The sequence below is a fragment of the Gossypium arboreum genome, chromosome 10 (genome assembly GCF_025698485.1).
Source record: "Gossypium arboreum isolate Shixiya-1 chromosome 10, ASM2569848v2, whole genome shotgun sequence".
NCBI classification, from domain to species: Eukaryota; Viridiplantae; Streptophyta; class Magnoliopsida; order Malvales; family Malvaceae; genus Gossypium; species Gossypium arboreum.
In genome coordinates this window covers 124,692,479-124,711,118 of record NC_069079.1, presented here as the reverse complement: position 1 = coordinate 124,711,118, position 18,640 = coordinate 124,692,479, and the positions used below count along the sequence as shown (strand labels likewise).

At 33.1% G+C, this 18,640-nt stretch overlaps 1 protein-coding gene and 1 long non-coding RNA gene across 5 annotated transcripts in view; one reads left to right on the top strand and one right to left on the bottom strand.

Moving 5' to 3' along the window:
• Positions 1-1,607: 1,607 nt before the first annotated feature.
• LOC128282255 (uncharacterized) overlaps positions 1,608-18,640 on the bottom strand; it is a 41,983-nt gene continuing 24,950 nt past the window's right edge. For 2 of the 4 annotated variants that reach the window (XR_008272475.1, XM_053020431.1), the window contains exon 2: positions 1,608-1,826. Coding sequence is in view for 1 of the 4 variants with exons in the window: in XM_053020431.1 (XP_052876391.1) it covers positions 1,777-1,826 (50 nt within the window). In the remaining 3 variants the exon portion in view is untranslated. Of the gene's footprint in view, positions 1,827-2,743; positions 2,921-18,640 lie in introns of those variants that run through there. The other 2 variants (XR_008272474.1, XR_008272476.1) reach the window with 2 other exon arrangements.
• LOC128282259 (uncharacterized) lies at positions 5,889-8,148 on the top strand. The gene is made up of 2 exons (XR_008272479.1): positions 5,889-6,028; positions 7,940-8,148. It is a non-coding gene; the product is annotated as an uncharacterized LOC128282259 (long non-coding RNA).

Here is an 18,640-nt window from a genome sequence, read left to right as displayed (position 1 = left end):
GATTTCTATTTTCAGAATTGAATTTTTATTTTATAGCTTCAACAACTTTGAACTACCCATAAAGAGATTTCTTTTAATTCATGTGTAATAAATATATTTTTTGAAAAATCTCAACATAAATTTTGATCATATCTATTCTTTTTTAGACAATATCTAGAACTATCCATAACTTATTTTCAATTCATAAATAAGAGACTAATGCACTTTAGCACACTCGAACCCATGTTCTCCTGCATTATGTTGTTTATATCAATCGAGTTATTACTCAATCGATAATAAATATTTTTTTAAAAAAATATGATGACATAGTGTAGCACCCCAAACCCGGCCCAGAAGTTATGGCCAGATCCGGCATGCCACGTAAAAAAAAATTTCCATTCTAAGTCCAGAAAATCTTACTTGATGTTCAAAAGATTAATTCATTAAAGGTTAAAGTGAATGGAAGTCATGCACCGGTAGGAAACCGGAAAGAGGTGGTGAGTCCATCGGATTGCTTAATATAAGCTCCTTCGGGTCCAATCCTAGACATGCATACCGCCATTGCCACACTTTAACGTCATGGATATTTCTAGGAAACCGATTTGATTAAGTCATTTTAGGAAAAGTGATTAATTTTGGAAAATACTTTCATTGCGGAAGCTTTGCTTGTTGTCTTGTTATTTTGAAATCAACTGTTGTTTTTGAAAACGCCCTAAAGCTATCCAATTTCAACAGTTAAAATAAGTATTACCTATCTTAGTAATACATATAAAAAAGACCATCAAAAATAAATAAGCGGCCTTATTACATTTAAAACCCAAAACTTCAAACGTAAATAAAAGGATGTCCATTCACGAAGAAAATCAAACTTTCGAAGCGGTGGCCACTCCGAATTCCCTCACACTCCAAGCCCACTATGGTTGGGGATTTCTGCGTGGATGAAAATAAAAGGGTTAGTTTGGGAAACTCAGTGTAAGGAAAACCCATTCAAAGCCCAAGTCAGCTCAAGCCTATTGGGCCTAAGCCCATTCAGTAATAATGGTCTTGGGCGAGCCCTTTTCAGATTACAATAAACCGGGCCTTAGCCCTTATTCGATAAAGATGGCCCATAGGCCCATTTCAAAATACATGCAACATCGGTAAACATATGCAAGCCCATTTGGGAGACTACTCAACCCACCAACCACTACACTCCACCGTACCAGCCATACACTCCATGTGGGGAATAGCTCAACCCACCCATTTAACACTCCACAGTTGCGGCATTCTTTGCTCGATTAATTATAAATTGAAGCAAAGCCTCCGAAGACGTGGACAAGCCACTTTCAGTACTTCCTCGTCAATATCCCAATCCCATGCATCGATAATAACAACATGGCATGCAGTAAATAACAACGATCAAACATGCATTTAGGTCAATTTAACCCTAGGGTATTTCGGTAATTTTGCACCTAGGGGTATAACGATAATTTTCCATGCATAGGGTATTATAGTAAGTTAACTGCTTTTAGGGTTTTTCATGCATATTCCTATTTTTCACGTACTAACAGAATCACGTACCGAGGGTTTTTACCGAATTGGGCCCGTTGGCTCATCATTCCAATTTTGGCCTATTAAGCCCAAAAATATCGAGGGCACAGAAATCATGCACTTTGCAGTCCAAACATTGCAGCTTACCAAAAACATTAATCGATTTACCTCACGAGCATTCGCACACTCGCAAATCTACAAAATACCGATTTTCGGCATTTCGGCTTTTCGGCTTTTGCCGATCTAGACTAAGAAAGAGGGTGTTAGTTACACACCTGTTTGCGACGATATGCTGACGAGATCCACACACGAACCGCCTACAATTGGATTACTAACACGTTAATCTAACTATTCAAATACGAACTACATATTAATCCCTTACAATATTTGGCCAACCACACCTACAGATCATAGTAAGCTTATAAGAAATCAATAAGCAACCCATTAACAAATTTTTGTCAATGTTTACCACATAATCATAATTTCACTGCAAGCTGTCTTCCTGAGCAACAGTCACTAAATCATTTATAACTGGAGCTACGAAACTCCAAATCAAGTTCCGTTAATTTTCCCTGAAAATAGACTCATATATCTTCTATCCATAAAATTTTCAGAATTTTTAGTTTATCCAATCAATACCAGAGTTTTCTCAAAGTTTCCCATGTTTCACTGTTTGACTAATCTGACCACTTTTCATTACGAATCAAATTTGTCATTGTACAGAATTCAAAATATGTTCTTGTTTATTTCATTAGAAACTAGACTCAATAAGCTTTAATTACATAATTTATTCAGCTTCTAATTCATCTCCCACAATTTATGGTAATTTTCCAAAGTCACGTTATTGCTGCTGTCCCAAGCAGATTTATTACCAAATCACTCTTTCACACCTAACTTGCATGCATGTTATTTAAACATGTATATCACCAATCAATCATCACATATCTATGATTTTACTTAAGTATAATCTCCATTTCATCATTTTAAAGCACAACATGTTAGCCGATTTTTCCCTTTAGCATCTAAGGCACATGCATGTTCATTTGTTTGGCTCAACTTCACCTATCTTCCATTTTTCATCAAAAGAACATGAAACAACAACCCATTTCCTTCATTTTAATTCATGACTAAATGCTCACAACACAACTAAAAATCAAAATATACTTCAAGAGTTAAGGTAGAACCAAGAAGAACTCATGAACCTCAAAATAGAAGCTAGGTACCAAGAACTTACCTTCAATTTTCCTCCTCCTAATGACCGAATACTTAAGAGCTTTCTCCTCTCCTTTCTCTTCTCTAACTTTCAGCTATGATGAACAAAGATGGACAAAACTTTGTTCTTTTCACCCCTTTTTCTTTTAATAAAACTTCATATTTCATCCATTTAATTCTTTAATACAAAAGATATGATATTCTTATCATGAAACATTTACCTAACCCATTATCATGGAACATTTACCTAACCTATTATCATGGAACATTTACCTAACCCATTATCATGGAACATTTACCTAACCTATTATCAATTTGTATCAATTTGTACCATAAATTATGGATATCAAGTGTACATTTTGTCTACAACAACATGATGGTTGGCCACTTCATGTAAAATGGGAGGTTTATCATGCAAATCCTCCTATTTTGCACTCCTATTTATTTGGCCACTTCAATTTAGCCTATAGCATTTTCAAACATTTTCACATAGGTCCTATTTCATAATTTCACTCACAAATGACAAAATCAAAGCATGAAATTTTGTCAACATTCACAGAATTCCCGAAAATTGGGGCGTTACACATAGTGACTTTGGAATTTTATATAGCTTGGGATCACAAATCCAAATAATACAGGACAATAACAAAAAAAGAAAAACAAAATCCATGTAAGGTAGTATGTGTGGGGCATTGCCTCCCAATTATTAATGATATTCCTTAGTGTTTTTCTCTTTCCTTAATTATTGTAGCCAGTTTTTACCATGTGAGGATTAACCCTTTCTCAACTTTCTTAATTACACAAGGCCTTTATTTACTTATTTACTTACGAGTAAACGTTGTTTGATAAAAAAAATATATTATAAAATTAAATATTAATTTTAAGTTATAAAATCTATTTAGTGTATTACTTAAAATTAATTTTGAAAATAATTATACTATCTATTAATTATAGTTTTTAAAAATAAGGATAAAGGATAATGGTGAAAATAAAATAAAATAAAAATAATTGAAAAATGTTTACATTAAGCGTATGTTTGGATAAATGTAAGGATAAATTATTAAAATAGTCACTTTTATTTACATTTTAGTCACTTATATTTGAAATATTACATTTTAGTCACTTACGTTATCACGTTATAATATTTTAGTCACTGAGCTATTAATTTCAATTAACAGTGTAACGATAAGCTGATATGACATGTTAAATCATCTTTCAAACAAAAATTTTAGGGTGATTTGTACAACTGATTTCTATATTTTTTCGTTTTGAGCAATTTAATTTAAAATTTTTTTTATGTTCTTTTAACTTTCCTTTATTTTTCATTCTCTTCTATTTCTCCTTCTGTTTTTCTCCTTCCCATTTTTTTAATGTTGTTGTTCTATATTTTCCATTTATTAAAACTAGTCCATATATATAAATATATATATATATATTAAACAATTTAATTTTTTGAATGAGGCGAGCTTGTGGACTTATTTTGCTAAACTGTGAGAAGGAAAGAAAATGAATTATTTTACTTTTATTTTTAATTTTAACAGTTCATAAATAATATATAATAACAAAATTAAATCACAGCAAATAAAATTATAGAAAAATATCAATATTCTATATAAAATAATAATTAAAATGTTAACTTTGGTATATTCTTTTTTTAATAACCTTGTTAATTTTCCCTCGTTTTTTTTTTGCTTTTTAATCCAAACATGTTGTAAGTGATAACTAGTTCTTATCTACTTATCATTTTCATACCTTTTTATTGAAAAAATCATTATTTGTTTTCTTTATGAATTATCAAATGTTCTTAAAAACTAAGTCACTATATAATATATATTTTTAAATTTTTACTGTACTTTTATGAGATATTTGTCAATCATTGAAGTTACTCGTGGAAGTATCAAATATTATTATTAAGGAATAATTTATATAGGGATGATTCTAAAATTTTAATTTTTAAGCACTAATAAAATAATGACACCTTATTAATTTTTAAACGTTTTAACTAAAACTAAATTGAATTAAAAAATAGATTAAAATATATAGTAAATATGAATTTACTTACTAAATATAATTATTATTTCTTTCTAATAGGTGACATTCACGTGTACACGTGTAGAGGTTGACATCACATATAAATCCAAAATAATAATAAAGTGCTATAAAATGTCAAACACTTCATCTGGAAAAAATAATCAAACACTTCATTATACCCTTAACATAATCATATCGTCTGCTAAAGCCTGTTTTCTTCACTCCATTTCTATATTTTACAAATTTCCGCACCTTGCTATGGATGAGAGGATGATAACTGCTGCACAAACAGGAGACATAAACATCTTGTATGAGTTAATTCTGAATGATCCATATGTTTTACAGCGTATCGATGATGTACCTTTTTTCCATACTCCTTTGCATGTAGCAGCCTCTGCAGGGCATATTGATTTTATGATGGAGATGATCAACTTAAACAGTTAAACCCATCTTTTGCAAGAAAGCTAAACCAAGCTGGGTTTAGCCCCATGCACTTGGCTCTGCAAAATCAAAAAACTCAAGCAGTGCTTCGACTCCTCAGGTTTGGTGAAGGCCTTGTTCGTGTCAAAGGGCGGGAGGGCTTCACTCCTTTGCATCATGTGGTTCAAAATGGAAATGTTGATTTTTTGATCAAGTTCCTTGAGGTTTGCCCCGAGGCTATTGATGTAACGCCCCAATTTTCAGGAATTCTATGAATGTTAGCATAGGTTTAATTATGTTAGTGGGCCTCTAGAAGGCCCAAGCTTAAGATAGAACCCAACAATTTTGGTTAATTTTTGTTCCATAAGAAAAAGGGGGTGAAATTATGAAATAGAACCTATGTGAAAATGTTTGAAAATGCTATAGGCTAAATTGAAGTGGCCAAATAAATAGGAGTGTAAAATAGGAGGATTTGCATGACAAACCTCCCATTTTACATGAAGTGGCCAGTCATCATGTTGTTGTAGACAATATGAGCACTTGATATCCATAATTCATGGTACAAATTGATAATGGGTTAGGTAAATGTTCCATAATAATGGATTAGGTAAATATTCCATGATAATGGGTTAGGTAAATGTTCCATGATAATGGTTTAGGTAAATATTCCATGATGGGCATTTCATGTCATTTGTATTAAAAAATTAAATGGATGAAATATGAAATTTTATTAAAGAAAAAGGGGTGAAAAGAACAAAGTTTTGTCCATCTTTGTTCATCATAGCCTAAAGTTAGAGAAGAGAAAGGAGAGGAGAAAGCTCTTGAATGTTCGGTCACTTGGGGAAGAAAATTGAAGGTAAGTTCATGGTAGTTTGCTTCTATCTTGATGTTCACGAGTTCTTCTTGATTCTACCTTAACTCTTGAAGCATATTTTGGTTTTTGGTTGTGTTGTGAGCATTTGGTCATGAATTAAAATGAAGGAAATGGTTGTTGTTTCATGTTCTTTTGATGAAAAATGGAAGATAGGTGAAGTTGAGCCAAACAAACGAGCATGCATGTGCCTTAGATGCTAAGGGGAAAAATCGGCTAACATGTTGTGTTTTAAAATGATGAAATGGAGACTATACTTAAGTAAACTCATAGATATGTGATGATTGATTGGTGATATACATGTTTAAATAACATGCCTGCAAGTTATGTGTGAAAGAGTGATTTGGTAATAAATCTGCTTGGGACAGCAGCAGTAATGTGACTTTGGAAAATCACCATAAATTGTGGGAGATGAGTTAGAAGCTGCATAAATTATGTAATTAAAGCTTAATGAGTCTAGTTTCAAATGGAATAAACGTGAACATATTTTGAATTCTGTACAATGAGAAATTTTATTCGTAATGAAGAGTGGTCAGATTAGCCAAACAGTGAAACATGGGAAAATTTAAGAAAATTCTGGTATTGATTGGCCATACCAAAAATTCTGAAAATTTTATGGATAAAAGATATATGAGTCTATTTTCAGGGAAAATTAACGGCACTTGATTTGGAGTTTCGTAGCTCCAGTTATAAATAATTTAGTGACTGTTGCTCAGGAAGACAGCTTGCAGTGAAATTATGATTATGTGGTAAACATTGACAAAAATTTGTTAATGAGTTGCTTATTGATTTCTTATAAGCTTACTATGATCTATAGGTGTGGTTGGCGAATATTGTAAGGGATTAATCGTAGTTCAGTATTTGAATAGTTAGATTAACGTGTTAGTAATCCAATTGTAGGCAGTTCGTGTGGATCTCGTCAAGATATCGTCGCAAAGCAGTGTGTAATCGACACCCTCTCATAGACTAGATTGGCAAAAGCCGAAAAGCCGAAATGCCGAAAAGTCGGTATTTTGGGAATTTGTGAGTGTGCGAATGCTCGTAAAATAGTTGGGTTTGTATATTTGGTAACCTAAAGTAATAAACTGCAGTACACGCGATTTCGTACATTTTGATAATTTGGGCTTAATGGGCCAAAGATCGGGTTCATGGGCCAACAGCCCAATTTTAAGTATGCGGTAAGTGTTCGATAGTACGTAAATAGTTAGGATATGCATGAAAACGCTAAAAGTAGCTAAATTACTATAATACCCCAATGTATGGAAAATTACTGTTATACCCCTAGGTGTAAAATTACCGTTATACCCCTAGGGTTAATTTTGACTGAAAAGCATGACGATCTGATTCTGTATGATGTATGCCATGATTATATATCTGTTGCATGGGGACATGGGTTATATTATGGAGGAAGCGTTCTGGTGGCTATGCCACAAATATCTGATCTAGTGGCTCTGCCACAAATATCTGATCTGGTGGCTCTGCCACATATATCTGTTCTGGTGGCTCTGCCACGATTATCTATATCTGGTGACTCTGTCACATTATCTGTTCTGGCAGCCATGCTGCAAATTCTGTGGTGTGTAGCGGTTGGGTGGGTCGAGTTGTCTCCCCACACGGTGTAAGGTTGGTACGGGGGTGTATACGGTTGGATATGGTTGGGTTTCTACATAAACATGTAATATCTGTTCTGTTCTGCTATGAGCCTATGGGCTTTATTCTGAATTCTGTTCTAGGCTAAGGCCAAGTTTATTGTAATCTGAAAAAGGCTCTGGTCCAGTACCACTGTTACCTGAATGGGCTTAGGCCCAATAGGCTTGAGCTCACTTGGGTTTTGAATGGGTTTTCCTTACACACTGAGTTTCCCCAAACTCACCCCTTTTATTTTCATCCACGCAGGAAATCCCCAACCATAGTGGGCTTGGAGCTGTGAGGGAATTCGGAGTGGCCACCCGTTCTGAAAGTTTGATTTTCTTCTGGTGAACTGGACATCTTTTTAATTACGTTTGAGGTTTTGGGCTTTTAAATGTAATAAGGCCGCTTATTTATTTTTGATGGTTTTTAATATGTATTACTAAGATAGGTAATACTTATTTTAACTGTTGAAATTGGATAGCTTTAGGCGCGTTTTCAAAAACAACAGATTGATTTCAAAATAACACGACAACAAGCAAAGCTTCCGCAATGAAAGTATTTTCCAAAATTAATCACTTTTCCTAAAATGACTTAATCGAATCGGTTTCCTAGAAATATCCATGACGTTAAGGTGTGGCAATGGCGGTATGCATGTCTAGGATTGGATCCGAAGGATCTTGGTACTTAGCGATCCGATAGACTCACCACCTCTTTTCCGGTTTCCTACGGTGCCTGACTTCCATTCTCTTTAACCCTTAATGAATTAATCTTTTGAACATCAAGTACGATTTTCTGGACTTAAAATGGAATTTTTTTTTTTACGTTTTTGATGTGGCATGCCGGATCCGGCCATAACTTCTGGGCCGGGTTTGGGGTGCTACAATTGAAGATGTGACTGTTAGAGATGAGACGGTTTTCCATCTTACCGTAAAAAATGACAGGTTTGAAGCTTTCCAAGTCTTGGTGGGGTGGCTTATAAGGAGCCGCCATAAAGCTGCCAACCATTGGGAGAAAGAACTACTGAGTTGGGCAGACATTGATGGCAACACTGTTTTACATGTTGCTGCTATCAGGAACAGATCTCAGGTATGATAATTTTGCTAGTGAAATTATTTATGTATATATATACTCAAAGGTTACTTGTATGAATATTCTAATTAACAGGTGGTAAAAGTAGTGCTGGAACGCTTGTGTCGTGACCATATCAATGCCAAAAATGCGGAGGGATTGACTGCACTTGATATCCCATCACAATACCCATTGGATGAAGGGAACGTGGACTATAAGGAGTCCATTAAAGACATGATAAGAAAAGCAGGAGGATTGAGTGGTTCCTCTTCCTCGCTTCCCAGAACCTCCATCTCTTCATTGCATGTCGAATCTTTAAAAGGAAAGGTGTCAGTTCTTCAAAAAATTGCAACAATGGCAAGTCGTGGAAAGAAGGGAATCCCACATGAGATGCGCAACACATTTTTAGTAGTCACAGTGCTAATTATAACAGCCACATACACTGCCACTTTGAATCCTCCAAAGCAGCCTGATAACAATTCAAATTCCCAGAATTTCCAACTCAAGTATGATGCATTTTTAGGTTCAAACAGCACTGTACCCGTACCAAGTCCTCCACCCGCTGAAAAAGAAAATTTAAAAAATATACTAGACGTGTCCACAATGTTTTGGTTATACAACACTTTAACCTTTTGGGCAGCAACTGTTTTAACAGCCTATCTCCTACCCAGCCGTTCAATCTCCTTGTTTATTCTCATAACACTTTCCTTGTTTGGGACCTGTTACATGCTTTTAGTTGCTGTTTCCATACGGACACTCGCATTTCAGTATCCATACTATCTGACTCTTGGATCCGTTACCTATCCTAGTCTCAGCATTACTAATTACTGCTTCGCAACGGTACTAGCCCTCGTGACATTATACAGGACATCCTATTATATGGTATACAGGTCTGTACCCAAAAGAAGGTTCTTCCTCCTCCTACAAGTCGTTTCCCTTTGCATCTATGCTGTTATTCTTGTTCCGGCTATCCTAAATTCTGAATTCATATTGGAGATTACCAAATACAGAATATAGATTGACAAAGGAAACTTGTTTAAATGAGTCAATAAGACTATCATTGTAGGGTTGGATGCTGATATTAGTGTTTTGGATTTAGAAGTTAATAATGCTCCTGGGTTTATAGGCTGATGACCGTGAGCAATAAGTGATTGTAGAATCGGTTCTACACATTTTGGTGAGCTCTGATTTCTAGTTGCTGAATGTGGGAAAGACTTTCTGATAGGGGAATGGCGGTAAGTGTTTCAAATTTCCCTTTGTGGTCAATGTTTATGGGTTGAACTATTTTTTTCACCAGTTATTTTTGTATTTGAATTGAGATCGATTTGTTGATATTGTGGATTGATGAACTGGTTGCTGCATTTGAATTTAAGTTAGAATTTTGTGCAATTTGGTGATTGAATTTTTTACTAGCTAAGGTCGATCCATCGTGCCAAGCTTTTTTTTTCTTTAATAAAAGAAAGAGGCAAAAGCCTTAAAAACTAATTACCCACAAACGAGCACAGGCGCTAGGGCAAAGAACCAGCAATATCATCACATAGTATAGTTGAAGTTGAGAGAGCATTTCCAGGTGGCTCTCGTAGTAAACTTAGATCAAAGCCGGAACTAGATCCCATATAGGCCAAGAAATCTGAAACAAGATTTCCTTCTCTGTAAAACTGCTAAATTCGGATCTCCCGATCATGACCACAAAGTTCCTTCATGCAACCTGCCTGTAAATAAAATGGATATGACTGCTTAAAAGTCATTAAAGGCACTTATTTAGCCACACAATTAAAGGAAACACTAAAACACACATACACACAAAAGATAAATTCTCCTTTTTATCTTTACCGACATTGAAGATTCAAAAGGTGTAATATTTAAAGGTGAATGTTCGATTGAATCGAGTAAAAAATTTAAATTCATCTATAGATGAGTCTTACTTCAAATTCCATTATATTCATATTTTTATTGAAAATCTTAAATTAAAATACCTTCGAATAATATTAATTATTTTAATTATAAAAATATTTTCGTAATTTCTTAATTGAATTGATGTCCAATTAATTTGTGATACCCGTTCAATTAGAATTGAACAAAAGAGATTTTTATTTTGAACTGATTTTTATTTTATACCTTCAACAATTTTGAACAAAATTTTATTATTTCTTTATATATAATTTGATTAAATTAAGTAACTAAATTGGTTATAATTTTAATATTTATACTAAAAAATTTAAATGGTATTCAAGAGTACAATCCAACATTATTTCAATGAAAGCAACAAGAGAAGAGTATTCAAAAGTAAAAAGAAGAAAGACTAGCAGTAAAGATTACCTTTATCGTTCTGCATACACCACCTGTGGATAAGCATGAATTTGATGATCGTCATGTGGAAACTGAAAATATAGCTCACAATCTTTTTAATAATTTTTAATTTTCAAAATCTTTTATTAACTCTTTTATTGGATGTGTAATAAATAATTTTTTAATATAACTCGTGCTAATAAAGAAATTATTAAAATTTTATTTTTCATTTTTCTTAATCTCTAAACTTCAAATTTTATAATGGATAAGATAAAAATTTATGTAATCTAAATTCTACATTTCTCCTTAGGTGATACTTGTGAAGAGCTTGTGTGCTCTCTCCAGAGATGATACTTCATACTCTTCTCTTCAAGTAAGTGTATCGGTTTTACTCACAAATCCAAATAATGCAGAATAAGAAAAAGTGAAGAAAACAAAATACGTGTACTGCAGTAAATAGTATGTGCAGCAGTGTAGGGTATGCCATTGCCTGCCAATTATTGGATATTCCTAATTCCTTGGTGTTTTTCTCCTTTCTTCATTATTGTAGCCAATTCCACCGTGTGAGGAGTGACCCGTTCTCAACTTTCTTAATTACACAAGGCCTTTATTTATTTATTTATTTACGAGTGTGAGTGCAATACTCAAACGTTGTTCGATAAATAGAAAAATTAAATATTAAAAGTTAAGTTTTGAGAATTAAATTTAAAATTAAAATTAAAATATATTTATATAATTTAAAATTAATTTCGAAATATAATTATACTCTTTATTAAAAGTTAAGTTTCAACAGATCTCATTAATTGAAACTTGATAGCTATGAAATCATTCCAACAAATAATTTTATTGTAGATGCTATTTGTTTACATTTGGAGTATGGGCATACAAAAGGCATAATTTTATCATTGGATAAAACTAGATCACATGGATGAACATAATTTTTTAACCTTAAAGTATGAAGCCATCCATAAACCCAAAAGTTTTATAATATAATAACTCCAGGTTAATGAAAACTTCAAAAACATTATATATATATATATATATATATATATATATATTTGCTCAATTTCTGTCTTTTCTATTGTTCCTTTGTTGGCTTAGATCATGTCGAAACTATTTTTTTGAAAAAAAAAGGTCGACTTTTATTTAAAAAACGAAAATAGATTCGCCATCAATCTTTTTTTTTAGGTGTGATCGGATCACCTAGTAATTCAGTCATTTTAACAAAAATTTAAATTTTATTAAAACGATTTTTGGTCTACAAAATCTAGAAAACGAGTTCGGGAATCGGTTAATTACGAGGAAGGGTTGACACCCTCGATGCACCCAAAATTGGTACCTAATTGATTAATTAATATCTTATTGTCGAAAATTAGAAACTCAAAAAGAATTTAGAATATGATCCCTTCTTGATTGATGTTGATTTTTACGAAGAATTTGCTTGAGTAAATCATAACGGATGCTAAAGGCTTTCTTATCCCGAAATAACAAAATGCCATATCTAGTGCGTTAGGACACAACATTTTAAACTCTCGAGAATAAGTTTGTCTTTTAATTTTTAAGACTCATGCATTTTAATTTTAAAAGGACATTCGGTCATTTGAATCAAACGAGAAAAATCGAAACCTAGTACATTAGGGTACAATCTCTTGAATTTTCAAGATACGAAATATTGCCTTATTTTGAAAATTTTTCTTTTTAAATAATTATCAAACGTAAGCTAATACGACATGGGCTTATTCGAAATGTGATTCAAAGATAACCGATTATATTTAAACATAGCATGGGGGAATAATAATGCAATAATATAAAACAACTAGGCAAGTCGAGTATATGATAAACAAATGAATGTTATGATAATACTAATGAACTATAATAGTCATAGTAGTATTGACAAACAAATTACAATAATAATATTATGTATAGATGTGAACAAGTATAGGTAAAATAAATAAATAATGGTGAGAACGATAATGACAAGATAATAAACAAATAAATGTAAGGAAAAATTTTAAAACCATTGGAATTAAAGAATCAAATTAAAATAAATAAAATTTAAAAACCTAAAAAAATAATGTGACGATGATAATAACAATGATAAATTATACAAATGAAATGACAATGCCAATTTTGAATATAACAAAGAAACAAATAAAATAACGGTACAAATAAGTATAAGGAAAATAGTTTATAAAAAAATATTGAAAATAATGAATCAAGTCAAAGGATAAATGAAATTAAAGGCACAATTTGTAATAAAACATATGTAAATAATAATAATAATAATAATAATAATAATAATAATAATAATAATAATAATAATAATAAATAGCAAATGATAATAATAATATTGATAATAAATAATAAATACACTAGTAAAAGATGAAATGTAAGCGATTTAAATTTTAAAATGCATAAAGAAGTAATATATAGCTAAATAAACAGATGATGAAATGGTGAATATTAAAAATGAAAGAACAACATACACATGATATAAAGGATAAAATAAAATGAATAAATAAGTAAGTACGCAAATGAATGAATAAAATAAAAGAGTAATAAATAAATATGAAAATATAAGAGAAACAGTATACATAAGAGTGGAAGATAGGACCAAATCGTAACTTAAATGAAGTTAAAAGGATAAATTACAAAATAAATAAAAAAAAGAAAGAGGAACCAAATACAAATGGGCGTAAAGGAGAGGGGGTCAAATGCGAAATTAATCCCAGACTCCCTTTAAACGTGGCGTTCCAAGGAGCAAATTATCAGAGGATTAAAATAAAACAGAGTGAAATCTAATGACAAAATTGGAAAAAAGAAAAGAAAAGAAAAGAAAAGTATAAGATTGAAATTAGCCGAAGAAGTGGAAGGACTAAAAGGGTAAATAGACCCTTTTAGTAAAACACGTGGATCCTCTATCCTGAGCATGTCGGGTCTCGGTTCCCCCCAAAATGGTGTCGTTTTGAACGCTTAAAGAGGGGAATAAAACGGCGCTGTTTCAACCGGGTATTTAAACCCAAAAAAAAATTTTATCTTCATTTTAGCCCCTCACTCAAAAGAACTTTTCAAAAAAAAAACTCTCTCCCCCTTTTGATGTTCGGCAATCAGACGACCGGTCACCCGCCGTGTCGTCCATCGGTGGCGCCACCGTCCACGGTGGCCGGAGAGTCCAAATGTCACCCTTTTTCTCCTTTTCGCCCCTTAGAACCCGAATCTTGGGCTTTTTTCCTTAAAAATGGCAGAAAATCATCGAAATAGGCAAAGGGCCCTTCGGTTCCAAACTCTTTCGATTGCCGAAAAAGGTAAAAGCTTTTTACTTTTTTTTAATGTATATGTATATTAAACATTGTTTAAAAATAAATATGCGAAGTAAAAAAAGGGAAATAAGAATACCTAAGCAAAAAAAAATGCAATCTTAACTTTCGATCTTCTTGTGTTTTTAACTTTTGGTGCTTGAAAGTCTCTGTTTCTTTTTTTGTATTTCCAAAAAAAACCCCCTTTTACATTGATAAACGATGGCTTTTACAGTCAATTTTGTTACACTGTTTGCTACTGTCCATACACTATCTATTTCCTATTTTTGCGCTGCTGTTGCGTGTTCTTTTTGCTTTGCAGGTGGTGGGTGAGCAGTGGAACGGAGGAGGAGGCGTGCTGGTTAGAAGACCCTGGGTGCAGTGCACCTAGGGTTTTGGTATTTTGTTTTTTTCTGTTAACTTTGGCCTAGGGTTAGATTAGGCTTGGACTGTTTTGTTTGGGTTTGTTTTTGGCTTGATTTGGTTTGGTTTTGTATTTGATTTGGGCTTGTTAGGCTCGAGCAAATTTGGCCTGTTACGGATTACAACACCAAAAAGATTAAACATCCATTGCTATAACCTTTCCTATACTAACTCAATTCTTTAATGTAGACTCTATATATTATAGTTTAAGTATTTTAATTTTTTTATAAGATGTGATTTAATAATTATTTAATCAATACGTAATTAAAAAATTAATATCTACTTTTTTTTTTGTTATAGGCCAATTTTGGCCCATTTACATTAAACCCTATGACCCATGACCCATTTACATTTTTACAAAACCATTAACCCACTTAAACCTCAACCCATCCCCAACAACCCAAGAGATCACTACAGCAAAACTGACTTTTAGCGGCGTTTTTTAGGCCTTTAGCGGCGCTTTTAACCGCCGCTAAAACTATTTGCGGCGTTTTTACAAGCGCGGCAAAAAACGCCGCTATAGATAACGCCGCTAAATTTTGCGGCGTTTATTTAAAAAAATGCCGCTAAAGGTCATGGCCTTTAGCGGCGCTTTCCCCACAAACACCGCTAAAGGTCATGGTCTTTAGCGACGCTTTTATCACAAACGCCGCTAAAGAACATGGCCTTTAGCGGCGCTTTTCCCAAAAACGCTGCTAAAGGTCATGGCTTTTAGCGACGCTTTTATCACAAACGCTGCTAAAGAACATGGCCTTTAAAATAAAAATAAAAATAAAAATAAAAATATAGAATCAAAACTAAAATAAATAATAAAAATTAGATTAAATATAAATATAAATAAAATACAACAAGTCCAAATACAACATCTTGTTTGCGAACCTAAACAACACTGAAAATGCAAAGGTCTTTTTATAAAAGACAATTTGCTAAGTTTTGAACTATAAATTCTAATACCTCGGATGACAATGCAAAGTTTAAAGCTTCATAAACTACACTCTCATCAGGACAAAATGCTAATGAACCTACAAACAGAGGGGAAAAAATATTATAGAATTGAATAGTCTGAAAGTGTCTAAAGAATTTTTGTACACTACTCCAATTTGTTAATGCAGAAGTCGTTGACAAGGCTGTGCATAATATGTACCTACAACATACAAAATAATGTAACGTGAAACCCAAATCCGTTAACTACAAAATTGTAGGAAAAGAGAGAACTACTTAATATTTAGGTTAATTTGGTTGGTTTTTGTTAACGAAACAAAATTAACCTTCAAAATTTTTTCAATGGATAATTCTACATATCCAACCAAAATATCAGAACAAATCAAAATCTAGAAGCATAATACAGTGAAGATATTAATGAAGGTAAATTAACACATACTAAAAGTTAAAAACAAATAAAATGAAGGTATAGAAACTTAACAGGACTAATCCTAACTAATAACCAAAATAACATTCAAATATCAAATTTTCTTAAAATCTCTTCTGTTAACCAAATTGAATTTTTTATGGTTAACCAAAAAACCAAATTTGGTCAGTTAATTCAGCTAAAAATAAAAGAATATTAACAACAAATTATAAATTGAATTTCAGGACGATGTCAAATTTTCCTAGAAAACTTCTAGTCAATAAAAATTTTGAGAAAGCAGTCCAAAAACTCCAACACTCAAATAAACTATATATGAAAACTACGTACAAATTGTTTAAGATAAGGATTGATGTATCAGTATCTTAACCTCAGTTTTCTTCAAGTAACCAAGTTATATACACTCAACAACTCAAACAGCAAACAGATTAATGACTTACCTTCATATTAGGGAAGACTCCACCTCCGATTCTCACCATCCACAAAAATCTATTTCCCAATAAATATTTCTATATTCAGTCTAAAGAATAAATTCAATACTCTAAAAGCCACCTAATCAACCAAGAATAAATTGAAGAGCTTCTCGAATAACAGATTCGAATGTCATCGTCGGTCAAGCCTTCACATGGATCAACCTCCTGCACAAAAATCGTTAATCGCAAACTCAAAACCAGCATCGTGCAAAAGTATTTACATAAAGGCTCTTGTTCATAGGCACGTCGAGCAATTCTAGAGTTGCAATGTAAAACTAATGTCTGTGTTTTACATAAACGATGCCATGATAAAAGTTAGAAAGTTCTATTTTATTTCCAGAAAAAAGGGAAGGTGAGAAATTAACATCATGAAACCAGATAACCACTTATATTGATCAGGTTTTGTCATCTTTATTTTAAGCATCATGTCCTTGCAGACAACTTATGCACAATCACATTGGCGAGTAAAATACACTCATCACTAGAAACAACAGAAATATTAATGATAAAAGATAGTAACTAATGACCAACAGTTTGTACAATGATGTCAATATTAATAATTAATTGATGACAAACTTTGTACAATAATATGATGAACTACCCTTCAACAAATCTTATGAGCATGGAGGCGACTTGATTCAGGTAAAAGGTACACTGAAAGCAGGAATGTTTGAGATAATATAAATAAGCCCGCATAGTATTGATCTAGGTAGGCAGTAACGATCCAAAGTTCATAATAGGTTCATGTTCTAATCTAGTTGGAAGTTGATTGAGATTTTTTCCCCACCAAATGTGTAGCATAAACAAGGGAATAAATACGGACAGGATATGTAAATAGTTATATGAAGTGAGGTAAAGTAGCAGAAGGTTCATACTGCAATTGAATATTTATAGCTAGAACAAAGCATTGACATGTGAAATTGAGTTATATTCCATAAAGTTTATGAAAACTTCATCTTGCAAATATTTTACCTGGTTCAGCTTCTTTGCCAACTGAGGTACACCACAACGATCAGCTAAACCATTATATACATACGTACAAATAACAAAAAAATAAGCAAATTGTCTGGAAACTGTATCAAACCATGACCAATAGTTAAAGGTTGGTTTAGCCATACTGGACGACTACGGAAGAACTTTTTGTAGCACCCCAAACCCGGCCCAGAAGTTATGGCCGGATCCGGCATGCCACATCAAAAACGTAAAAAAAAAATTTCCATTCTAAGTCTAGAAAATCATACTTGATGTTCAAAAGATTAATTCATTAAGGGTTAAAGTGAATGGAAGTCGTGCACGGTAGGAAACCGGAAAAGAGGTGGTGAGTCCATCGGATTTGCTTAAATACCAACCTCCTTCGGATCCAATCCTAGACATGCATACCGCCATTGCCACACCTTAACGTCATGGATATTTCTAGGAAACCGATTCGATTAAGTCATTTTAGGAAAAGTGATTAATTTTGGAAAATACTTTCATTGCGGAAGCTTTGCTTGTTGTCGTGTTATTTTGAAATCAAGCTGTTGTTTTTGAAAACGCGCCTAAAGCTATCTAATTTCAACAGTTAAAATAAGTATTACCTATCTTAGTAATACATATTAAAACCATCAAAAATAAATAAGCGGCCTTATTACATTTAAAAGCCCAAAACCTCAAACGTAATTAAAAGGATGTCCAGTTCACCGAAGAAAATCAAACTTTGAGCGGGTGGCCACTCGAATTCCCTCATAGCTCCAAGCCCACTATGGTTGGGGATTTCTGCGTGGATGAAAATAAAAGGGGTGAGTTTGGGGAAACTCGGTGTGTAAGGAAAACCCATTCAAAGTCCAAGTCACTCAAGCCCATTGGGCCTAAGCCCATTCAGTAATGATGGTCTTGGGCGAGCCCTTTTCAGATTACAATAAACCGGGCCTTAGCCCTTATTCAGATAATGATATGGCCCATAGGCCCATTTCAAAATACATGCAACATCAATAACATATGCAAGCCCATTTGGGTAACAGTGGTCTTGGGCGAGCCCTTTTCAGATTACAATAAAGCGGGTCTTAGCCCC